The sequence below is a fragment of the Podarcis gaigeae genome, assembly GCF_964106915.1.
Source record: "Podarcis gaigeae genome assembly, chromosome: 7".
NCBI lineage: Eukaryota > Metazoa > Chordata > Lepidosauria > Squamata > Lacertidae > Podarcis > Podarcis gaigeae.
The window spans coordinates 36,877,277-36,899,966 of NC_139683.1; the positions used below are offsets into that span (position 1 = coordinate 36,877,277).

The window sequence follows — 22,690 nt, forward strand, 5'->3', positions numbered from 1 at the left end:
TTGCTGTGAATTTCAGAAGGGTTGTACAGCTTAATTATCTAACAGACCCACTATCTAAAAAGAGGTGTTAGGCTAAGCTGTAGTGTCTGACAACCCCTAGAGCTGGTAGGGTGGCCTGTGCTCAAAGTGGCCATGTAGGCAGGGCCAATGTGGTCACATGGGCAAGCCAAAGTTCTGGTTTTCTTCCCATTCTCATTCTATGCAAAGGTGTAGACAAAACAGCCCTTAGTGCCTAACTCACCTGGAAAATGTCCAACCTTAACTATTTGAAAATGATTCATAGATGGTACCTAACTCCAAGTAGGTTGGTTATGATATATAAGGTACAACCAGATATGTGTTGGACATGTAAAGAAAAGGAGGGGGCCTTTTTTCATATGTGGTGGACATGTAAAAAAGTAAAAGAATATTGGGAAATGATTTATAATGAGTTGGAAAAAATGTTTACAATTACCTTCCCCAAAAGACCAGAGTCCTTTTTATTAGGAATAAGCCAGACAGAAATTCCTAGGTGTCAGAAAAGCTTATTTATGTATGTAATAACAGTGGTCTGTGTTTTGTTAGCCCCCAAATGTAAAATAATCGAGGTCCCAGACAAAGAGGATTGGCAACTTAAGATGTTAGAATATGCACAACTTGCAGGTTTAACACATAGAATAAGAGAACAATAAGAACTTATATTTAAAGAAGAGTGGAAAACACTTATTGAATATATGGAAAATAATTGTACACAATTGAAAACGCTGGTTGCATTAAGATAAATTCAACAGTGTAATTAATGTTTGAACGGTGTAAAAATGCAAAACTGACTTGAATAGTTATAGTAAAATATGCAGGAATGGAAGATATGTAAAATGATCTCTCTCTCTCTCTCTCTCTCTCTCTCTCTCTGTGTGTGTCCAACCTTGGTTTAGAAGTGGTCCCTGCTGTCACAATGTCTAGTATGGGATAATGTTGCAATAACCATATATTACTCAGAAGTAAGCCCCATTAAATTCCATGGGGATAGCTCCCAGATAGGACTGGAGCCTGAACTGGTTAGTCTTAAAGCTGCCACACAGAACTATTAACAAAGTCCCCTCTAAACTTTTATTCCTCCTGTCACCAACTTACTCACTTCTATGCCTTCTTTCCAGAATGTGGGGTGATAGTAAATGGATTAGAGTGCAGGAGGACAGGGTTAAAATCACCACTCATTTATGAAATCTCCCTGGGTGACCTTGGGCTATTCCCTGTCAGCCTAGGTCTCAGGGTTGCGAGGGTAAAATGTGGAAGAGGAGAGTCATGAACGTAACGTAAGTTCCTTGTAGGACCGAAATGAAATGGTTTAATTGGAGAACATATGTCCTCAAAAAATATTGCCTTACTGGCAAAATGAGGACTTAGGAAGGGGCCAAGTGCTCTGCTGGAGTTAGCAGAAGACCACTCAAGGCCACGGATGATAAGAAAGATGTAGCAGAATGAATATCAGTAGGAAGAGGACCAAATGTTCTAAGTATGATTGGGTATGCACACACCCACCCAACAGAACTTTAGGTGCATGAAAAGAAACCAGACTTGCTTGTTTTTAGTTGGTTCAATGCAGAATTTCTGGCCATGGGAGGGTAGCAACATGGACAAGCGAGTTACACTGGGTCTGTTCATGTGTTAACTACATTTATATCACTTCCCTAAACAGGAATTCTCTGGGTGTGTCCCAAAGCAAAGCAAAACAGTTAAAACTGTAAATTAAAATCAAAGCGACAACCAGTGCCCATCTCAGTACAACGTTACCTGCTTAAAGCAAAGCTAAGAAACAACAGGATCGATATGGTGACTAGCACTTCCCAAACCAGCAGCAGGAGTGCCCCGGATGCAGATTAAACAGGACAGTGTAGACAGAGCCTTACTCTCAAGTTTTTGGGGAGTATTATAAGTAAGCTTTGTGTTTCAGGTTAAAAGATAAAATGTGATTGCCCTGCACAAAATAGTTAGGCTCTTTTTAATGGGGAGTACAATATTTTCTCTCATTTATGGAGCACACAAACAAGCATACTTTTCTTTTAAGAATCCTAAAATAACTTAGTTTTGGGGACTTCGGTGCGGGATTGGGGAGGGAGTCTGTTTCAGATCCTTACCTCTCAAATGTGACCCGTCTAGAAAGTCGTGGTAGCTCCATCCAAGAGGTGGCAATGAGACTCAGGAAAGTGGTCACTCTAAACTTGGTTATTGTCCATTGGAGCATTGTTACAGCCGCTGGTGGCAAGGTATATGTTGACCTTAACAAGATAACAATAGGAGTGGAACTGAGCATTGTTTTCCCAATAGGGCCTGTAGCTAAAACGTTAACTCTTTAATTCAATGAGTTTCTTTCCATACATGGAGTTTCTTTTTCGCGCTGTATATATTATGCTCATCAGGCGGCATGAGTGCCCTCTTGTGGCGATCAAGAGCAAAAGCAATCGATAAAAGGCACAATCCTAGACAATCCATTCATTCAGCATTAATCTTGATTTCTTTGCACAAAGTTTTCCAGGAGATTAGATGCAGGTTGCTTCCAGATGGACCTGCTTATTAAGCGTGCATCCTGATTTCTTTTTGACTATTTAATAAGCATTCCTTCCGAATCATTTGCAGAGAGGTCAGATGACGGTCACTCCCACCTCTTAGGCCACATGCACACCATACAATTAAAGCACCATGATACCACTTTAAAGAGTCATGGCTTCCACCAAATTATACTGGGAATTACAAATCCCAGAATTCTCTGTGAAGAGAGTTAAATCATTCTGCACATTGCTCTGGGATGGGAATTGTAGCTTTGTCTGATCAGCACCTTTAAACTGCAGTTTGTAGGATTCCCTATGACACTGAAAGCAGGATAATCGTTCTTTAAATGTATAGTGCAGATGTGACTGACACTGCATATCCTACACTTTCAAGTTCATTTCCCCATTACTTTCCTTGTCTGATTTGGGAGCAGAGGAGAAACTGGGTTTGTTCTGCAGGAGACCAAATCAACCGTAATTGTGCAACCTAAATTTGCCATCTTGTCTTGGGGCACCCATTACACATAGACTTCAATATCCCGTCTGAATAATGTGGTTTCATTTCTATTGCTTTTCCTGTAGAAGAGACTGGGGCTGAAATGTCAACATAGGATCTGGTATTTAAATGGATAATTTAACATTAGTCAAAGGTAGAATTAAGCATGCTTGTAAAATTGACAAACAATTGAAAAGAGCAAAGTATAACAGCATAATTTGCTTCTTCATATTCATTCAACATGCCACACTTTCTGAATACCAAGCTGGGTAATAAGTACCTGATGTTTAATTGTATATTGTTTAATCTGAAGATATATATATATAACAATAGGAAAGCATACTATGATTACAGGTGAAGATTTTTCAATGTCCAGCACTTAACTAGCTGGTGGCGAGTAGGGCCAGCCCAAGACATTTTGGTGCCTGAGGTGAACCACAAAATGGCGTCCCTCTCTCTGCCAGGAAAGTAGGGGCAAGTGAAGAAATACATCAGGAACGGGGGGGGGGGAGAGGGGGGGAATAATGATCTATACAGTGGTACCTCAGGTTACATACGATTCAGACTCCGCTGACCCAGAAATAGTACCTCGGGTTATGAACTTTACCTCAGGATGAGAACAGAAATCGTGCTCCGGCGGCGCGGTGGCAGCAGGAGGCCCCATTAGCTAAAGTGGTGCTTCAGGTTAAGAACAGTTTCAGGTTAAGAACAGTTTCAGGTTAAGAACAGACCTCCAGAACGAATTAAGTTCTTAACCCGAGGTACCACTGTATTGGGATCTGTGGCCCCTGTTGCCTAAGGTGGTTGCCTGAGGCAGTTGCCTCACCTTGCCTTTATGGGCGGATCGGCCCTGGTGGCGAGTACTTTAGAATTAGGCACTTAAATTTTGGAAGCTTGGGTTTCACTATTCATTTTTCATCTTGTAACATATACTTGATTAAGACACTTACACACCTTTATCACATGTTAACAAGACTTGCAAAAGATTATTGCAAATTCTGAGAGTGGATGCAGTGATATACTCTTTCTTCACACCTAGCGGGCAATTCTGGCCTCTGGGAGGCGGCAGCAGCATGGCTTAATGGCACAAGGGAGCCATTCCTGCATGTGGACGCTTGCCTTTCACCCTGGGCAAAGCTCAAGGAGGAATGGGGCAGATAAGATCTGCACGTTAGCTGCCAGCTACTGTTGGTGGGACTACAACTGAGAAAGCCCTAAACACTCCAGGGCTGGATCTATGCTCACTCTTTAAATGTTCTTAGCCCCGGGGCCTTAGTTTGCCTACCCACGGGCTATATCATAACCCTTTAAAACTCAGTTTTAGCATTAAAAACCAAAGGTGTAGAGGAGTCCCAGGGCTAGGGTATCTGAAGGGTGTCCTTTTTCTATGTAAACTTGGCCAAATTTACTGATATTATTAGAAGGCCTGCTATAGCTTCCCGTTCCCTTTTGTGCTTAGGTGAGTGGCTACTAGAAAAGGACTTTTCTGATGCAGCATCCCAAATTCCAAAAGAGTAATCAGGCACAATTTCGGTTTTTTCAGGTGGAGCGGGGAAAAAAATATTTTCCTGTAAGGAGCGTGCTGATTTTTTATGGCTTTTACTGTGTTTGCTTGGGGTTTTTTTTTAGTATATTTGATGGTGCTATATTACTGTTCCTGTGTAATAGTTTTAAAATTTGTTTTGTGAAGCATTTTGGAAATTCCTCTGCTAAGATAGGACAAAAATATTGTAACTCCCTCTCTGTTTCTCTCTCTAGCTCCATCTAGTTCACTGGAACTCCACAATGTACCACAACATTGATGAAGCAGTGGGGAAGAAGAACGGCATAGCTATTATTGCTTTATTTGTGCAGGTAACTTTCTGCTGTCTTTGTCATAATCATAATCATCATTAAATCCATTAGTTGCTTTTTTGCCACAGGCAACTCATGACCATTTATCATGACTATTTCTTTTAAACGGTGTGTTCAAAAAAAATGTCATAATGTGTGCAGTAGAATATTATGAAATACTAGGTTTAAGAGAAGAAAGAGAAGGGCATTCTGAACATAGTCAAACTTAGGTTATAAATTGTCCCTGGAAATGAAAATGATTGTGTGGGGGTTATTAGTGGGCTGGTGAGAAAATAACATTATTTTTTATTTTGTAGTGGGCCTTAGAACAATTCTACACTTTAGAAAGATCAAAATGGATCAGATTTAATAACTTGGTTAAAGAAACTTAGGATTTGCAGTGATAATATTTCAAATAAGGACAGCTGCAAATGGACTTATTTTTTATGATATGGCAGAGCTTATCTCTTTGCAGAAGAGCATGAATATGGTTTTCAAAGTTCAGCTTTGTGGCTTATTTGAGTTTGTAGATGACATACAGCAATCAGAACAGGAATAATGCAATGAATGAATGAATGAATGAATGAATGAATAAATGAAGGCAGCAATTCCCATTCTGATCTGTTTTCATCTCCATCAGCACTGTTTCCATTCCACTGCACTTTGGTTTCTGCCAAATACTGTGTTAATCATCTTGCTGTCTGCTATTTAATGTAAGTTGGATGATTTGTGTAACTATTTATGTAACTTCCTTTCATTTCCACGTAAAGGAAATGACAAAATGTTTTTTTAAGTCATTAATTACGTATTGTATGTGTACTAACAAGGATGATATGAACTACTACCAATCGCTGAAGAGACTTCTGTTCCTGACCACAGACAAACATGCAAACTGATGCCAATTTCCCTTCCTCTTTCCATTTCCCCCCCAGAATTCTCCAACATTCCTAAGTGAGAATGGCGTTTTATATTAAGATATAAATTGCCAATCTAAATCCAACTTTACACAAAACATGCTGCTTATCTATTTAAATGCTTGGAATATATACAGAGAAAGAATGGTTTGATTATGTCAAAGTGAAAGGGATGTGGGCAGTGCTTCCCCCTAAAAAAATGTTTAGGGGTACTCTCATTTTCCTACTCATATTGAAATAATGCCCCTCAATGAGGCCAAACTTAGATTCAGAAAATGTTTAGGGGTATGCGTCCCCTGTGTCCCCCTAGAAAAAAGCACTGGATATGAGTGTAGTGGTTGTCTGAGGTTTCTGTGGAAAACAACTTCATTCCAGAAGAATTCATGAGTGTTTATTGCTTTAAGTACTAGGCAAATGCTCCTTTATGAACCATATTTGTGTACCATGACCCTAACTATGTTTATGTGGAACAACCTAGCAGTTCGAAAGCACCTCCGGGTGCAAGTAGATAAATAGGGACCGCTTACCAGCAGGAAGGTAAACGGCGTTTCCGTGTGCGGCTCTGGCTCGCCAGATGCAGCTTTGTCACGCTGGCCACGTGACCCAGAAGTGTCTCCGGACAGCGCTGGCCCCTGACCTCTTAAGTGAGATGGGCGCACAACCCCAGAGTCTGTCAAGACTGGCCCGTACGGGCAGGGGTACCTTTACCTTTAAGCCCTACTGATTTCAATTTACTTCCAAGTAAGTATGCTGAGGACTGCAGTTTTAGCCAGAACAAATTACCTTGTACGCTACGGAAGCAGAGTTGCCAAAGAAACTGCACAAATATTGTTCTAAGACTTCTATGCAGCCCAAACAGGTGGTTGGGCTACCCCTCTGCCCTTCACATATTTTGAGCTTCAATTCCCATCAGCCCAAGCCAACAAGAACACGTTGATGCTGGTTGATGGGAGTTGTAGTCTCAAATATCCAGGGGGCACCAGGTTGGTGAAGGCTGCTTTTTCATAACTAGTTGTGCCATTTCAATATTGTATGGATGGGGTGGTGAAAGTTGTCCTTTATGTTTCAAATTGATTCTGGGTTAGGTTATTTTTTTTTTTGCTTCTATTAATTTGTCATGTTTTATAATATGATTATAAATGCCTCCAAGACTGTTTGAATGTAAAAGTGTATTGATTATGATCTTGATGCAGAAATAGGACCGTTAAAAATAATGGAAGCAGCTCTCAGTTCACTCGGTTTTGTATCCTAGAGGACTCTTCCATAATTGCTTCTGAAGCAGCCTTCCAATTTCAGCAGAACTAACCTTGGAGTTACTCAGAAAGTTATGTAAAATTGTTAAATAAAACTCTTTAGCTTAATAATCTCTCTCCACTTTTTCAATTCAATTTAATCAAGGGGCTCCCACCCACCCACCCCTTTTTTCTTTTTTGTGTTGCTCAGTATTTTTATTTTAATTGAAAATGTTTCTGCACTGCATCCTTAAACTGGATGGGGAGTTGGGTGCCCTTTGCTTAATGGCCTACTAGAAGAAAGCCAACTTCACTCAGTGGATTTCATCCAGCTGTAGTTGTCCTGTTTCAGTCCCCAGCATCTCAAGGCAGGGCTAGGAGACGTCTTTGCCTGAAATCCTGGGGAGCTGCTGCTGTCAGTCAGCGCCAGACAGAACTTGAGCAAGATGAAGCAGTGGTGTCACTCAGTATGAGACAGTTTCCTACATTACAGTGAAATATTCAAGGAATAGCTTTCTTATCAAGAGTTGAAAAATGAGGGATATTGGTCAACACTGCACAAAAATTAGAATTTCTTCTGGCCAATGAAAACAAAGGCATTCCTGGCACCATGGCTACTTTTGCCTTGGCAGCCACAAAACAATGACAGATCCATTACAATTCTCGTAAATGGATTGTAATCAAGAAACAAGCTCTTAAAGAACTTTCTGTGTACGTTTCAAAGTTGCTGTTTGTGTCTCTGTTCCCTGATAGCTGAGATTTATTTATTGCTTAAGTGGTTACTTTTGTCTGACATTTTTCTTGTTATGGCCTATGGCTTAAAGCAAATCTGATGCTAAGCTGAACAGATGGCAATCTGCATTGGTACGTCTGCACTGGCAACACATGTATAAGGTTGTTTAACCACACGGATCCCTCTTGCTGGGTTGGGGTGAATGTTTTGACACTTGAAATGCTTCTAAACATGTTGTTTGTATTTGGCATCTGAAACAAATTCATCTAAAGTAAGAGAAATCTTCTCTTGGCCTGACAAGAGTCCCGTGTACCCTGCAATGTTGAGATGGGAGTGTCCTCCATTTACTTTACCATATGAATGCATCCCTTCATCCTCATGAGGGGTGAGGGAAGGCTTGGTACATTTGAATTTTCTTAGTTTCTAATTTTTATCAATCTTAAATTCAGTTCTCCACATTTGTCCAGCAAGTTGTGAATTTTTCTTTTTTAAAAATTCTGAAGGATTTCTCCTAAAAACCACAGTTCTGGATGCAGTTTTGACCAACATACACATTTTTGCAAGCAATTTTCCCTAACACAACACATTTCTGTAAGTTATTTTCACCAATGCATTCATTTTTATTTACATTTCCCCTGATTTACACATGTTCATAAGTGTTGTTGGGTTGGAGAATTACACTGCAAAATTCTGGTAAGTGCAGCTGCTGACGAATGTCTTTGATATGGTTCTCATATTATTATTATTTTGGAAAGTGCAAATTGGACAAATTCAGTTTTAAATGTGAACTGATTGAATTTCTCCTCCAGCCCTACTCATGAGTTATGGAAGCCCCATATGTACACAGGACCCCCCCCCCAACATGATTGAGGTGACTGAAATGCTGGCTTCCTGGCCTTCTCTGGATACATGGTATAAGGCAGCTTTCAGTGAAACCATGCTGACTTCTTCAGCCACAATGAACCAGCTCTCTGTATAGACTTCTAGCTCTCAAAAACCTGAGTGAGGTGTATGGTGTTGGCATGCACATTATCCTCACGGTTCATAGCGTATGGTCTTCAGCTACCTGTGTAGTAGTTAGTTGTGCTAGTTGTGTAGTAGGTTATATCAGATTTGAACTGGGGCTCAAACTCTGCAATGAGGCTCCCTAGGGTTGACCTTGGGCTAGTCATCTAAGGTGGTTGTGAGGATAAGATGGGGGCGGGGAGAGGATATATATATATATAGAGAGAGAGAGAGAGAGAGAGAGAGAGAGAGGCCACCTTGAACTGCTCAGAGGAAGGGCAGGATACAGTGCCAGGAGTAAAATAATTTACTCTTGCCCTCTTTGTAATGTGCAGATCCACTCAGAACAAGAGGAGCCAAAGATCTGAACTTTATCTGTGTACTTTTCAGAGCAGAGCAAACAATAACCTTGCTCTCTATGTCACGCAATGATGCTTGATTATGACATGACATATGATAATTACTGAAACATTAAGGCAAAAATAGGCAAGTTGGCTTATCCTGAAGTGTGATACCTTGGTACTCTTGTTTTTATCTTGTCCACTCTATTTACCTTTCTGTAAGTTACTTCATTCTGCATCTTTGCTTGAACTTCATGCAAAAGGTCATCCAATTTGGTGGAAATGAGTACGGAACTGACTTTACTTGTTGAGAACTTTGAAACCTGTGCTTCATCAGAGGAGGGAATACTGTGTGTTTATCTTTAGTTATTGTGCATTATGTTTCAGATAGGAAAAGAGCATTCAGGCCTGAAGGCTGTTACTGAAATTCTGCAAGACATCCAATATAAGGTAAAGCTGTTAATTCTCCTTTCTAAAAATGTTTTGAAATGAACTAAGTATGATAGCTGCAGGCTGCATTTGAGTTCTCTGATTTATTAAGTAGCTTAGCTATATCCAACATAGGCGGCATCATTTTGTAAAAATAGAAACTTTTTTTTTTAAAAAAGAGAGAGTTTGATAAATAATTTATCTTATAATTTGGTATTTTTATTAGATAGTCAATTGTTTCAAAATCTGCTCTCTCTTAAAAACTAGAGAGACAAGACTGATTTCTGTTAAATTTTCAGGGGAAGTCCAAGACAATACCGTGTTTTAATCCCAACACATTATTACCAGGTAAGTGCTTATTTGTATGCCACAAAACCATGCATGCACAAAAGACTATAAAGGCCAAGAGTGGTGCTGCCAGTGCCTGCAGCCAGACCCTGAAAGCTTTGATAGAGGCAAACCCATGGCTGCTCTAGGCATGATTCCTCTTTAGAAGGTAGTTACCTGGCCATGGGACGCAGGTGGCGCTGTGGGTTAAAGCCTCAGCGCCTAGGACTTGCCGATCGAAAGGTCGGCGGTTCGAATCCCTGCGGCGGGGTGCGCTCCCGCTGCTCGGTCCCAGCGCCTGCCAACCTAGCAGTTCGAAAGCACCTCCGGGTGCAAGTAGATAAATAGGGACCGCTTACCAGCGGGAAGGTAAACGGCGTTTCCGTGTGCGGCTCTGGCTCGCCAGATGCAGCGATGTCACGCTGGCCACGTGACCCGGAAGTGTCTCCGGACAGCGCTGGCCCCTGGCCTCTTGAGTGAGATGGGCGCACAACCCCAGAGTCTGTCAAGACTGGCCCGTACGGGCAGGGGTACCTTTACCTTTTACCTTTACTACCTGGCCATGGAATGCACCTTGCACAATGATGGCAGCAAGTGAGAAGCACAGGCTGACCTTCATATTTGACATGCTTAGACTGCCTGTATTTGGGGAAATCTGGGCTTTACTGAGAAAGCCCTTGTTGTGGTGTTGCACAGAGAGACACATAAACTGAGAAGGCACATGCTAGTGAAAGCCCTTGCTGGTAGTCTGTGACGAGAGGAGAGTATCCCATGCCAGTGGGGATTGCAGCCCATCTTAGACCCTTCTTGGGAAAAGCATTCAGATGCAGTTTGCTGCAGTCTGATGTTCCATCCCACATCTCTTTGCAGGGATGTAGTTTGGGGATGAAGTGCCTGCAGCAAAGACTTGTTTTCCAACATGCTCCCCGCCGGCTGCACCTGGCACAGCTCTAGACTGAAGACAGGATTGTGTCCTTGATCTTAAAAAGAAAGATGGAGCATAATGACAGGTTTTCAAACCAATCTCTTCCATTTAATTTCAGACCCCCTGCTACGAGATTACTGGGTGTACGAAGGCTCTCTCACGGTTCCCCCCTGCAGCGAAGGTGTTACATGGATCTTATTTAGATATCCTTTAACTGTATCCCAACTTCAGGTAATGGCTGTGCTTATAATGACCTTAGAATGTAATTCCGAGCGAAAGGTTATAGCGTGCAAAATATATTGCAGGGCAGGATACCTGCTTCATCTTGAAGATCTCATTAGATCAGTTGGAGCATGGCTTTTAAAATAAAGGTTAAATCTTTTGTGTCACTGAAAGCAATAGAAAGGTCAGAAATGGAAAAAAGAACTCTGTTGACTTTTATCCTATGCGCCAAATATATATATATATATATATATATATATATATATATATATATATATATATATATATAATGTGTGTGTGTGTGTGGGAAAGACAAAAAAAAAGATCACAGAGTAAAAAAGAAATGTAGCCCCTTGTCATTGTCTGCCTTTAAATAATTACTGCTAGTTGTTTGAACAAAGGCACACAATAACTCTGTTTGTGCAGTGAGGGTTCCTGTGGGTACTGAACATGCCCGCCTGCTTATGTCTGACCCCCCCCCCCCCCCCCGCAGACACAGGGCTCCTGTTCTATTGGGGACGCATTATGCAACATAGTATTGACAAAATAACAGTGCATTAGTGGTAGATTCCTTCAGCTTTACTTTGTTCTTCAACACTTCTGCAATGCTACCACGTTAATGGTATCGAGAGGGGCTGTAGCGCAACAAAACCAAAATTAAACCAGGATATTTGTGGTATTAAAAGCTATGGGATTTCAGTAGGGTGCTACAAGAGATGAGCTAATGTGAAACGAAGCAATGTAACCACCCCAAAATCTTTGCTGGCATGTGTGTGTGTGAGAGAGTGCTTCTACATTAAGCATTTAACTTCCAGTGGTATCCTGCAACCTGCTGCACTTTGGGTGGGTGCAGCAGAGGCCCCCATGGGGGTGGCCAGTGTGGTCACTGGACTAAGGGGACTAGGCTAGTCCCCTAAATGTTCCCCTGGTGTCTCCTTTCCAAAGCCTGGGAAGCTTCTGCCCGGCTTAGGGAGGCAGGCGCAAGTCTCTGATAGGTCCAAGAGCTGTCCTACTATCTTCCCAAAGCCCATCTCGCTTTTGGAAGGAGGCAGGGGGGTTCAGTCATCCTGTCAGAGCCCTGGCAGCTCCTTCACGAAGCCTGGGAAGCTTCTGCCTGGCTCAGGGAGGGAGGCACGATGCTCACGTGCACAACGTCAGGACGTCACAACATCCCACGCATGCCCCTTGCAAGCTGGCACCTCTGGCCCTAACTCTGGCCCCTATGAAAAATTTCACCGCATGCCACTAGTGGTGGAGTCACCTCATCAGAAGAACCCAGTGAAGGGGCACCTCTGCCAGATCCTCCCCCTGCTAACCACCTTAGGATTTCTCTGCCCATTTATGTTCTGTTATGGTTGTCCAGAGTAAACAGTTGTTAAGTATATCTGGTATTCACTTCTCCTACTGAAGTAAGGACTGAGAAGTGCTTTCCACTGAATGATATTGACTCTCTCCCTTATCAAAAACATCATTAAAATAAAGCTTTTGTTACAAGTGTGAGGCACTCTATTCAACATGCATTTATTTGAAGGTCTCCTAGTACTACTCAGAAGTACTGCAACTGTGATGGAGCTTTTTTCTCATCTCATTTTTGTTTGCTTTATCTCGCCAATACTCCAAAGATTGAAACTTTTGAAGTGTATTGGAGAAATCACTTTTTCCTAAACTGCAATGACATCAACCTATCTTAGTGAAGTTTCAGTTCAGGTTTCATTTGAAGCATGTTACCTCTCTGTAAGATACTCAAAATCTTACAATTCTTCTGTAAGATACTTACGTTTTCAGAGACACTTATTTTTTTTCTTAATCCTCTTAAATAGACATAAAATCAATGAACATCTTCACAATCTGAACTTTTCCTTTTAAGTATCTCCCAAGAACCTCCATCATCTTCCTTCCTTTCATCTCTTCTATGAAAGCTGCTCCATTCTGCCTTTCAAAGCTAAAAAGAAACAATATGGATTTCAAAAGCACTAGTCTGAGGAACAATAATCTTAGCAACCCAAGCTGTTCATCAAATAAACAAGCGTATTGAAAGAAGTCAGTTTTGAAGTAGATGGCAACCATAATTATAGTTATCTTCTGAAATGTCATTGTCCTTGCACTGTACCGATGTGAAGATAAATCTTGAGTTGAATCTGATCCTACACTGACTTGCACACAGAGAAGCCTCCTGTCCCCATTCTTAAACCTTGGCAATATTTTCTATGAGGAGTAAAATTTGTCATCTGGGTAAGGGCAAGTATAGATTGTTGTTGTTGTTGTTTTTAAAGCATGGGGGTGTGAACGTATCTCCTGTGGAATATATGATACACCTAATGGAAATGCTATCTATTTTAGGGGTGGTTTTTCCCCCTTAATTTTGGGTTCAAAAAAATAGGGGTTGTCTTACATGGAAAAATACGGTACAGTCGTACCTTGGTTGTCGAACAGAATCCATTCCAGAAGTCCATTCGACTTCCAAGGCGCAGCTTCCGATTGGCTGCAGGAGCTTCCTGTATTCAATCGGAAGCTACGGAAGCTGCATCAGATGTTCGGGTTCCAAAGAACGTTTGCAGACCGGAACACTCGCTTCTGGGTTTGCAGCGTTCAGGAGCCAAAACATTCGAGTTGCAAGGCGTTCGAGATCCAAGGTACACCTGTACTTGCTTAGCTTATAACCCACATTTTCATAAAAATATATCAAGAAGGTGTAAACGTAATAAGAATAAAATCAGAAAAAACTGCATTAAAATATAATTGAAACATTAATAAGAACCAAGTGGTTAAAAAAAGAAAATTCATATTGCAGAGGTTTGTCTAAGCAATTTATATTTAACATCTCAGCTATTGTGTGGATCCCAAAGCAAATGGCTCATTATGGAGTGGGAGCTGTGGGAGAAAGAAGCTTAAGGAAGAGCTCAGTAGCAAATCACATGCTTTGTATGGCGAAAGTGCCAGGTTCATTTCCTGGCCTTTCCAAGCAAAGTGTGGAAGGGAAACACATCTGAAGCCCTGGCAAGCTGATGCTCATCAATGTAAAGAAGTTGTTGTTGTTCTTGTTCCTGTTGCTTCTATACAACCTGGCTTCCCATAGGAACCCAGGGCAGTGGACATCATAAAAACAATCCATGAAAACGTGTTACAATACCACAAAAAGAGAAAAAACCCACATGCTAAAAGAATACCACCAGCTGAAATTGCAGTCAACACTCATGTCTCAAAGGCCCAGGAGAACAGATATGTTTTTCATTTGTGTTTAAAAGCCTGTATGGGGACAGACGTACCTTCCCAGGGAGGGAGTTCCACAAGCTGGGCATTATCACAAAGAATGCCCTGTCAAAATGCGGCAAGGCAACTTGTGGGATCTACTATTGTTTTTTAGAACCCTGAGATCTGCCAACCACAGTCTGGTGCAAAAGACACAAGGCACTTAAAGAATTCTGGGCCTAAGAATTAATACCAGCACTGAACTGATGTCACAGTCCTTCCATATGAAAACTCACTTGTAAACAAAACCCTGTTTTCTATAGGATTTGGAGTAGGAATGCGCAGGGATTATAATAAAATTCCTGATTTCATAAGGTTTTCTAAAAGAAAAAAAAGAAAGAAAGAAGAAGCAGCCATACCATAAATAGTAGAATGGTGGGATATAGTTTATAGAGAGAGAGAAATAAACAGTACAGTGGTACCTCTATATGTGAACGGGATCCGTTCCAGAGCCCCGTTTGCATCTAGAAGCAAACGTAACCCGTGTCCACGCGTCTGCGCGTGTCACATTTCGCCGCTTCTGCGCATGTGCCTGACGTCATTTTGAGCGTCTGTGCATGCGCGAGCGGCGAAACCCGGAAGTAACGCACACCATTACTTCCAGGTTGCCGTGGAGGGCAACTCGAATGCGCTCAACCCGAAGCACATTCAACCCAAGGTATGACTGTATTAACATTTTCTTACAATGGAGCTGATGTATAAAACAACAACTGTTTTCTTGTTTTTATTAGATAGAAGAGTTTCGAAGACTGAGGACACATGTTAAAGGGGCAGAACTGCTAGAAGGCAGCGATGGAACACTAGGAGATAACTTTAGACCCACACAGCCACTGAGTGACAGAGTCATAAGGGCTGCCTTCCAGTAGCAAAGACAAATAATGGAAATAATCATAATGTAGGTAAGTAAAAACAAAATAGAAAGGGACATGTGGAAGTGGAGACCAAATGCAAAGGGGGCAGAACTCTTTAAGGTTTGTGTCCAGCTTTGATTTTGGACAGGTGTAATTTGCCTCCATCCTTACAGGACAAGCTGCACCTGTCAAAATTCACTCTTCCACACAACTGTTGATGGCCTACAGATAGAGGAGTGCTGTCTCCCTTATCATGAGCAGAGAAGAAAAGAGAGAGCCATGCATGTCATAGAAATAGCAGTGTTTCTTGCATTGGCACTCAGTTAAATGTGAGTCCCACATCTGAAAACTTTGCAGATGACTGCATAAGCCAAGGAACCACTGCCCTCTCTTCCTGAATTTTTGCTTGTTCTCCCGTTGTGTGCCTACCCTTCACCATATTGGAATTTCAATTATATAGTACTCTTCTGCAGTTCCACAATATAATTACTTTGTTTTGGGAAGGAGTGATTTCAAATGCATCTGGATTCCTGCATAGAGATTACTTGAGGGGGAAGTCACAGACATACTCATGTAAATTTTATTTGTGAGAGAATGAATAATGTATAAGGCCACTGCTGGTAATTCAAATATCAGTAGCACCAAAGTTATTTGACAAGATGACTTTGAATTTTAAGCATGCAAGAGTTACTTCTAAAAAATATTGATCTGAAATGGCAAAGCTCTTTCAATACACTTAACAACATCTAAAAATAATTCTTGGGAACAGCTTTGTCAACCTGCCCATAACTTATAAGGTAATACTTAGATCCAAAACAATATAAGTGGGTATTCACTGGAAGGCTGAGCCAATTAAATAATTTAGGAATTTGGAATCAAAATAATGTGTTTTGCCACACATTATTTTATCCCACACAGCAATTTAGTATCCTTCGGATCCTGTTAATCTGTGGTTCCCTTCATCCCTGACTGACAAAAATAACCACCACATTGACAGGCGCATTGTGGTCAGCTTCCCAAACCAGGTAGAGATTAAATAATACAGGACACAGGCGTGGGTAGAAACAAGCCACAATATTTATTGATCAAAGTGAGGTAAACGGGGGTTGGCATGGTACTGGGTCAAGATTCATTAACCCCCTAAGATCTGAAGCTGGGGAATGCTGTGCGAGTTGACCAGCATACAGGGGCCCAATGTGGTGCACATCATGTGACTGGAATCCTGCTGGTAACCTGAGATGAATGGCGCTGGCTTTGGCCTGGACAGAGCTCAGGTGGAGAGCTGGTGTGCCCAACTCAAGACCACTTAAGAGGGCCTTGAGATCCTACTCAATGCCATTTAAGCCCAAGTTATGACTAACAGCTATGAAGACGATGCCTAACAGTCACCTGCTATCCATTGAAAGAAAGGGGAAAAACCTCTTAACTGAAGGCTAATTATGGTTGAAGAGTAAGATTACTTTCCAGCTCTGCAAGGTACCAGCCACGCAATGCCTCAACGAAAGACTTTAAAACCGAAGGCCAGTGTGTGTGTGTGTGTGTGTGTGTGTGTGTGTGTGGGCTAGGAAAACCCACCTCCAGCCACAAGGTGAGAGAGGACTAGAATGGCCCCAAGATCTCGCTGGGCCATGCAAGAGGAGGAAGCCCCACAAGATCCCAGGGAGTATTGGTCCTTCCCCTGGCCGTAGCTGTGTCACAATGCTGGGCTGACATTAATGCTGAGAAACTGGTAAAAAGTGTGCACCAATAGTAATCAATATTACTAAAGTATTACTAAAATATTAAAGAATTCATGTTGTGTCATGACTGAGCTCTTCATAGTGATCTTATAGAATCATAGAATCATAGAGTTGGAAGAGACCACAAGGGCCATCGAGTCCAACCCCCTGCCAAGCAGGAAACACCATCAGAGCACTCCTGACATATGGTTAAAGACCTCCAAAGAAGGAGACTCCACCACACTCCTTGGCAGCAAATTCCACTGTCGAACAGCTCTTACTGTCAGGAAGTTCTTCCTAATGTTTAGGAATCTTGAGTTAGGGGATTCTGCCCTGGGGATTCTGCACCCCCTAGATTTACCTAAACAGATCAGTGGGCAATACACCCCAAAGGCAGCACTTTCCAGGAGGACATGCTGCTGCACTCTGTTCTCAAGAGCAGTCAACCAGATCTTTCCAGCAGGGATTCTGAATCAACACACCAACTCACCTATTACTGTTTGTTCCCCTGTAGGCTCTCCAGTAAAGATGACTGGATGTGGAACATTAGGCCATTCATCAATGTCACAGAGCTAGGATGCAATCTGGAACACACTGTTCCTTTCAACCTCAGCTTAGACAGCCTTCAGATTGCACTGAACTCAGATGAATTTTAGCCTTTATTGGAGCAACTTCTGTTACCTGTGAAGCTGTTCTAAGTTTGGCAGACCTTTGGTACCCTTCTACACTACTTGCTCAGTTCCAATTACAAATTTCCACCAGCTGCTGGTAACCTCAAGCACCTGAGTCAGTCGTCCATGGCCTAGCCCAGGATCTAGAAGTTGTCCACTGCATCTGGAATAGGACATCTTGTGCCTGGTTGAATACATGATTATTACTGGAGGAGAGCTGAAGGAAAATGTATCTTGGAATCTGTTCCATATAGGAAAAGTCCAAGTAGTTATTGTATCCTTCTCAAGTGTTATTTCATTTATGTTACTGTCTATTTTACTTCTGCAATCAAAGAATGGAAGAATAGACCCGAAGGTAATTTGAGGCATCTACAGGTATGCAGAAAGTGAGGCGTCACTACACCCCAGAAAAACATTTGCCATTTTTTGTCACACATAGCTAACCAATTCTAGGGCCCATCTGCACTATACATTTAAAACAGTACTGTACCACTTTATGGTTTCCCCCAAAGAATCCTCAAAACTGTAAGGTTGCTAAGGGTTCTAAGAGTTGCTGGGAAACCCCTATTCCCCTCAGAGAGCAACAATCCCCAGAGGTCCCTGGGGAAGAGGGGTTGATTGTTACCGTATTTTTCCATGTATAACACAACCCCATGTATAAGACTATTTTTGGGAGCCCAAAATTTAAAAAAATTAAAATTAAGGAAGTTGTTGAATATAAGATGAACCCCAATCTATTACTAAAAATTTTAAGAAAAAAGGTTGTCTTATACATGGAAAAATACAGTAAACCGCTTTGAAATTTCAGCTCTGTGAGGGGAACGGGAATCTCCACCAACTCTCACCATCCGTAATAAACTACAGCCATGACTGTTTAGGTGGTATAATACATCTTTTAAAGTATTTTGCAGATGGGACCCTAACATCCTCTTGAAAATAAGAGTTGAAAAGTGCATAGTAAAACCTGTGTAATGCTGGTAAATATATGACTCCCTCTGTATCCTACACATTTTGAAGTGATTTACAATTCATATGCTTTGATAAACAATTACACATGATACAGTATATCCCTGTGAAATAAGATTGAATTAAATAAGTTGATTTCCGCTGGCTTGATGTTTTCTAAGAGTCCTTGATGTTTCGAGTCGATATGTATTTATTCTATCCTGATTACTAGAAAGCCTTTGTGGATTTCTGAGCCATACTAAGGAGTGGCCTGAGGGAGAGAAACATAACGTTTTAGAATTCTGTCCTTTTCCAATATGTTAACTCAGTAGCTGGAATGGTCTTCCATAAGTCATTCTTCTCACTTTCCTGTTTTTTATTTAATAATGTAAACATAAGCCTATTTGAAAGTATGAATATTAATTTATTGAAAGTAATGAAGAAATAACAATGAGGGAAAGTCAGTATTTCTTTATTTTCGGAATCTAGAGATCAGACGGTCTCTACCAAGGGGATCAGATGTGCTCCTGCCAATATGAAGAGGCCTGACGGGAAAGATAAGAGACAGAGAATAAAGAATTCTCTAACACGAAGAAGAGAAAAATGGGACTTAGGAAGTAACAAATCTCACTCTCAGAATATTGAAAAAACATGAGCCCCTTTGAACTTGCTTCAATGTAATCTGTCTGCAATATGTATTAGTACTAATTATTTGAAATATTGTTTACTGATCAGCATGCACTATAGCAAGAAGAGTATGCATCTCTATGTCAACCAAATCATAATTACATTTAAACAGCATTGCAAATGATGAGTACTGTCTTTCCCTCGATTAAACTTATTAATAACAAATGATACATTCATTAGTTTTCCAGAAAATTCCTGGGTTTTTAGCCAATAGTTTCACAATTACAGTTTAGGAAGCTGTAGAATAATCTCCAGTAAAAAGTAAAACAGACAATATATGTAATGTATTGATGGAAACCTGAGCTTCCAATATTCTGTAAGCTTTTTCTGACAGGGTTATGCTAATGTTTAAATGTTTAATTCAAATGAATGTCATTCAAGTCAGGACACCACACAGGCCTTTAATATTTATTTATTGTATTTATAGGTTACCTTTTCTCTAAAGGTGCATACATACACAGTTTTCTTCCCCTTCTGTTATATTCTCACAACAACCTTTTGAGGTATTTACAAAGAAAGAACAGAGCAGGCCTAATATCACCCAGGAATGGGAATTTGAACCCGGGTCTTCTCTGTCCTAGTCCAACACTCTAATCATTGCACCACGCTGGTTCTCATCAAATATAACATGTACTATAATATAGGTGGAACATAAATAAATAAACAAACCAACAAAAATAAATAACATGAATATATGAAAAGGGGATATAAATCCATATCCAAAATCAACACCTAATGTCGGGATGTGTTTATTTGATAATTTCCAATAAAACTTTTTCCTAAAGCATTTCTAATTTTCATATTAAGATTTCTTTTTATATTGAGACTTTTACCTTTAAGGAAAACTATAGGTCACACATTTCTTTTCAGTTAACCTAATTTATAATTAACATGAAAAGCTGTTTGTGTCGCCTCCTGTTCAACACAGCTATAATAAATGCAATAAAACACGCTTTCACGTGGTTCCTTACAGTTATGTTTCATTTCTTTAATACAGTGGGTATATTTCACATGCTGGTACAGCTTAATTTCATTTCTGAACGAATATTCTGCTTGAACAAGTGAAAAGGGTATAATGTGTAAATTCAATTAAAGAGTAATTAGCTACTCAATCACTCTTACATCACACTTGGGACTGGCTAAGAAAGAAAAAAGCCACTGTTCACAAGTATATGGGAGAGCAGTGTGTTAATTAGTTTAGTGCTAATTGAAGCTGAGAAAGTATGTGACTGCCATGAGATAGATTTTAGCAAAAGCTGTCATAACAACAGTGCTTCAGTTTATTTCTGCATATTGTAACATGGAACTTTCACAGTAAGCCACAGCCCAAATTAAACTATGTGTTTTCATCTTCTCTGAGGAGTGTTTGCTTGGTGTGTGTGTGTGTGTGTGTGTGTGTGTGTAAACTGTGCTCTCTTAAATCAGTACTGTACTGATTTTCTCATTTAGTCAATAGCCAAACAATGAGCCAAAGATTCCTGTAATTGTATCATTCTATTATTTACAAGAGATGAGCCTGAGTCACTGAAGGTGACTTGTGATTTATGCAACTGAGTTCCAACACAGCTCAGAATTTTAACTTCTATTAATATGACTAAAATAATCATTCTTATTATTTATTAGACTTATTAGCTGCCTGTTATCTAAAAGGTTTCAAAGCAACTTGTAATATACCATGGCGAGGGGGAATAATATATAATATCAACATTTTCATGCAGCACCGACAATTCATTCACAAACACCACATATCTACCTCCTATAATGAAGCTTTGGATGCTAACAGCAGAACAAAACCAGCTTAGTCCCTCAAAGGCCTGGGAAGTGGTTAAATGGTTCTTTATCTCATTGTTTGGTAATTCTTTGAGCACCGCAGGTGTGATTCTATTTGACTTAGTCAAGTGCCTAGCAATGGCCTGTGATGCAATCACCTATTTAGCTACATGGGTAGAGGGGAAAAATCGCCCACACTGAAAGGTGGTTTGCACTTTCAAAGCAAATTTTGCCAATCATCTGTTGGGTGGCTACATAGGTGCAGTTGCGCCCAGTTGTACCTTGTCAAAATATTATAGTATAGATTTGTTTTGGACATTGTTATGGAAAACTGATACATGAGTCATTTAGCTGGGGAAACCCAGCCAGATGGGTGGGGTATAAATACCGTAATAAAATTATTATTATGATTATAGCTGAAGTGCTGTTAGTAAAGTCTGAAGCCAGTATGTAAACTATGCCAAAACTGATATATTATCAATATTCTAGCTCAGGGCCTGGCGAAAGTACCCACAGCTGATTATTCAGAGCATGGAGAAAACTGTGATAGTAATGTGGAAAGTACAATGTAAGTTTGATATAGAAGAATAATTTATAAATCTAAGAGCTTGATCCAGTCCATGTCCTACAGGTGTGGGGAGGAAGAAATCAACAGTAGGGGAATATCACACATGGAAAAGCTACGAGCACGAGTGGGAAGTAATTGGTTAGTGATGGATCATTCTGTAGGTTTGGATATAACACAGGACACTGGAGGTTATAATTAGAGGCTAGCAGAAAAAAGCAAAACTAGACTTCTGATCATGGAAGCAATCAAGAACTTCTAGAATGTGAGCTACTGAAGAGATCCTGTAAGGTATAGAGAGGAACTGGTGGGGCAACAAGCATCAGACATACTCAAATTAATACTTGTGAGATGCTCAGGAAAAAGAGTTTAGGCAATCAGCGAGCTCACAGGTGACCTTGAAGGCAGTGCAAGCAAGTGTGAAACATCTATTCAGTAAAAGCGAGAGCTGCGGTAAAAGTCAGTGAACAACAAACATCTTCACAGTTCTGATGATAAAAAATAGCAATTAGCAAAAACTCTGTGCAAGACTGAAAATAAAAGACATCAGTTGACAAGACATCTGTGGAAATCTGACTACATGTGCAAAATGCAAGGCTGCTTTCTCCATAATGCTAATTAACCATTCCATAATCATTAGAGTTTGGTGCAGCTTTCCAATTATAAGCTAGGATGGTTTTTTGTGTGTGTGCAGCAACTAAGAAAATCTGCAACAATAGCTTCAGCTTCCAAATAATTCAGAAGTAAAGTTAACACGTCAAATCAAAGCCTTATACCAGTTCGACTATATAGACTATGTGTGCCATGAAAGGCTGACTTTTTTTCAGCTATTCAGTCCACCCCACCTCTACCCCACTGCTGTTTTGAATGTGCTGCTGGAGGAGAGAGATTCAAGAAGCATGGAGCCCTGCAAAGGAGAGGAGGGGGAGGGGAGGTTCTACTGTGTAAATGGAAGTCTGCTTCAGGTGTGGAACAGCAGTGTTGGAGGCAGCGAAGTCCCACTTCATTCTGGGACTTACTCCCAAGAGTAACTTCTTGTGGAAGGAGAGCATGGTGCTTAAGATAATCTCTGTGCATTTGCTCTTACATGCTTATAGTATTCTTGGCGCAAAATTAATATCAGTAAAGAACACTATTAAACAGACTGATATAATCTATAGTTGCAGCTGGGCAGTTGACAAGGAATTATGGGTGGCTATTCCTGACTCACCCCAGGAGTGATAGATCATTTGCTTTAGGAGCTGTGGGG

The 22,690-nt window shown here is 40.7% G+C and overlaps 1 protein-coding gene and 1 long non-coding RNA gene across 7 annotated transcripts in view; one reads left to right on the forward strand and one right to left on the reverse strand.

Annotated features, from left to right (window-relative positions):
• LOC310848748 overlaps nucleotides 1-17,384 on the reverse strand; it is a 38,823-nt gene extending 21,439 nt beyond the window's left edge. The window contains exons 1-3 of one of the 2 annotated variants that reach the window (XR_014566578.1): nucleotides 17,294-17,384; nucleotides 12,763-12,927; nucleotides 2,118-2,258 (exon numbers count right to left, since the gene is read on the reverse strand). This is a non-coding gene — a long non-coding RNA (uncharacterized lncRNA). Of the gene's footprint in view, nucleotides 1-2,117; nucleotides 2,259-3,978; nucleotides 4,056-12,762; nucleotides 12,928-17,293 lie in introns of those variants that run through there. The other variant, XR_014566579.1, reaches the window with a different exon arrangement.
• CA8 (carbonic anhydrase 8) overlaps nucleotides 1-20,059 on the forward strand; it is a 42,271-nt gene extending 22,212 nt beyond the window's left edge. Inside the window, exons 4-9 of one of the 5 annotated variants that reach the window (XR_014566497.1) lie at nucleotides 4,783-4,878; nucleotides 9,470-9,532; nucleotides 9,811-9,859; nucleotides 10,882-10,994; nucleotides 14,966-16,905; nucleotides 17,112-19,271. Coding sequence is in view for 4 of the 5 variants with exons in the window: in XM_083748048.1 (XP_083604174.1) it covers nucleotides 4,783-4,878; nucleotides 9,470-9,532; nucleotides 9,811-9,859; nucleotides 10,882-10,994; nucleotides 14,966-15,100 (456 nt within the window). In the remaining variant the exon portion in view is untranslated. Of the gene's footprint in view, nucleotides 1-4,782; nucleotides 4,879-9,469; nucleotides 9,533-9,810; nucleotides 9,860-10,881; nucleotides 10,995-14,965; nucleotides 16,906-17,111 lie in introns of all 5 variants that reach the window. The other 4 variants (XM_083748048.1, XM_083748049.1, XM_083748051.1 and 1 more) reach the window with 4 other exon arrangements.
• The last annotated feature ends 2,631 nt before the right edge of the window (nucleotides 20,060-22,690 follow it).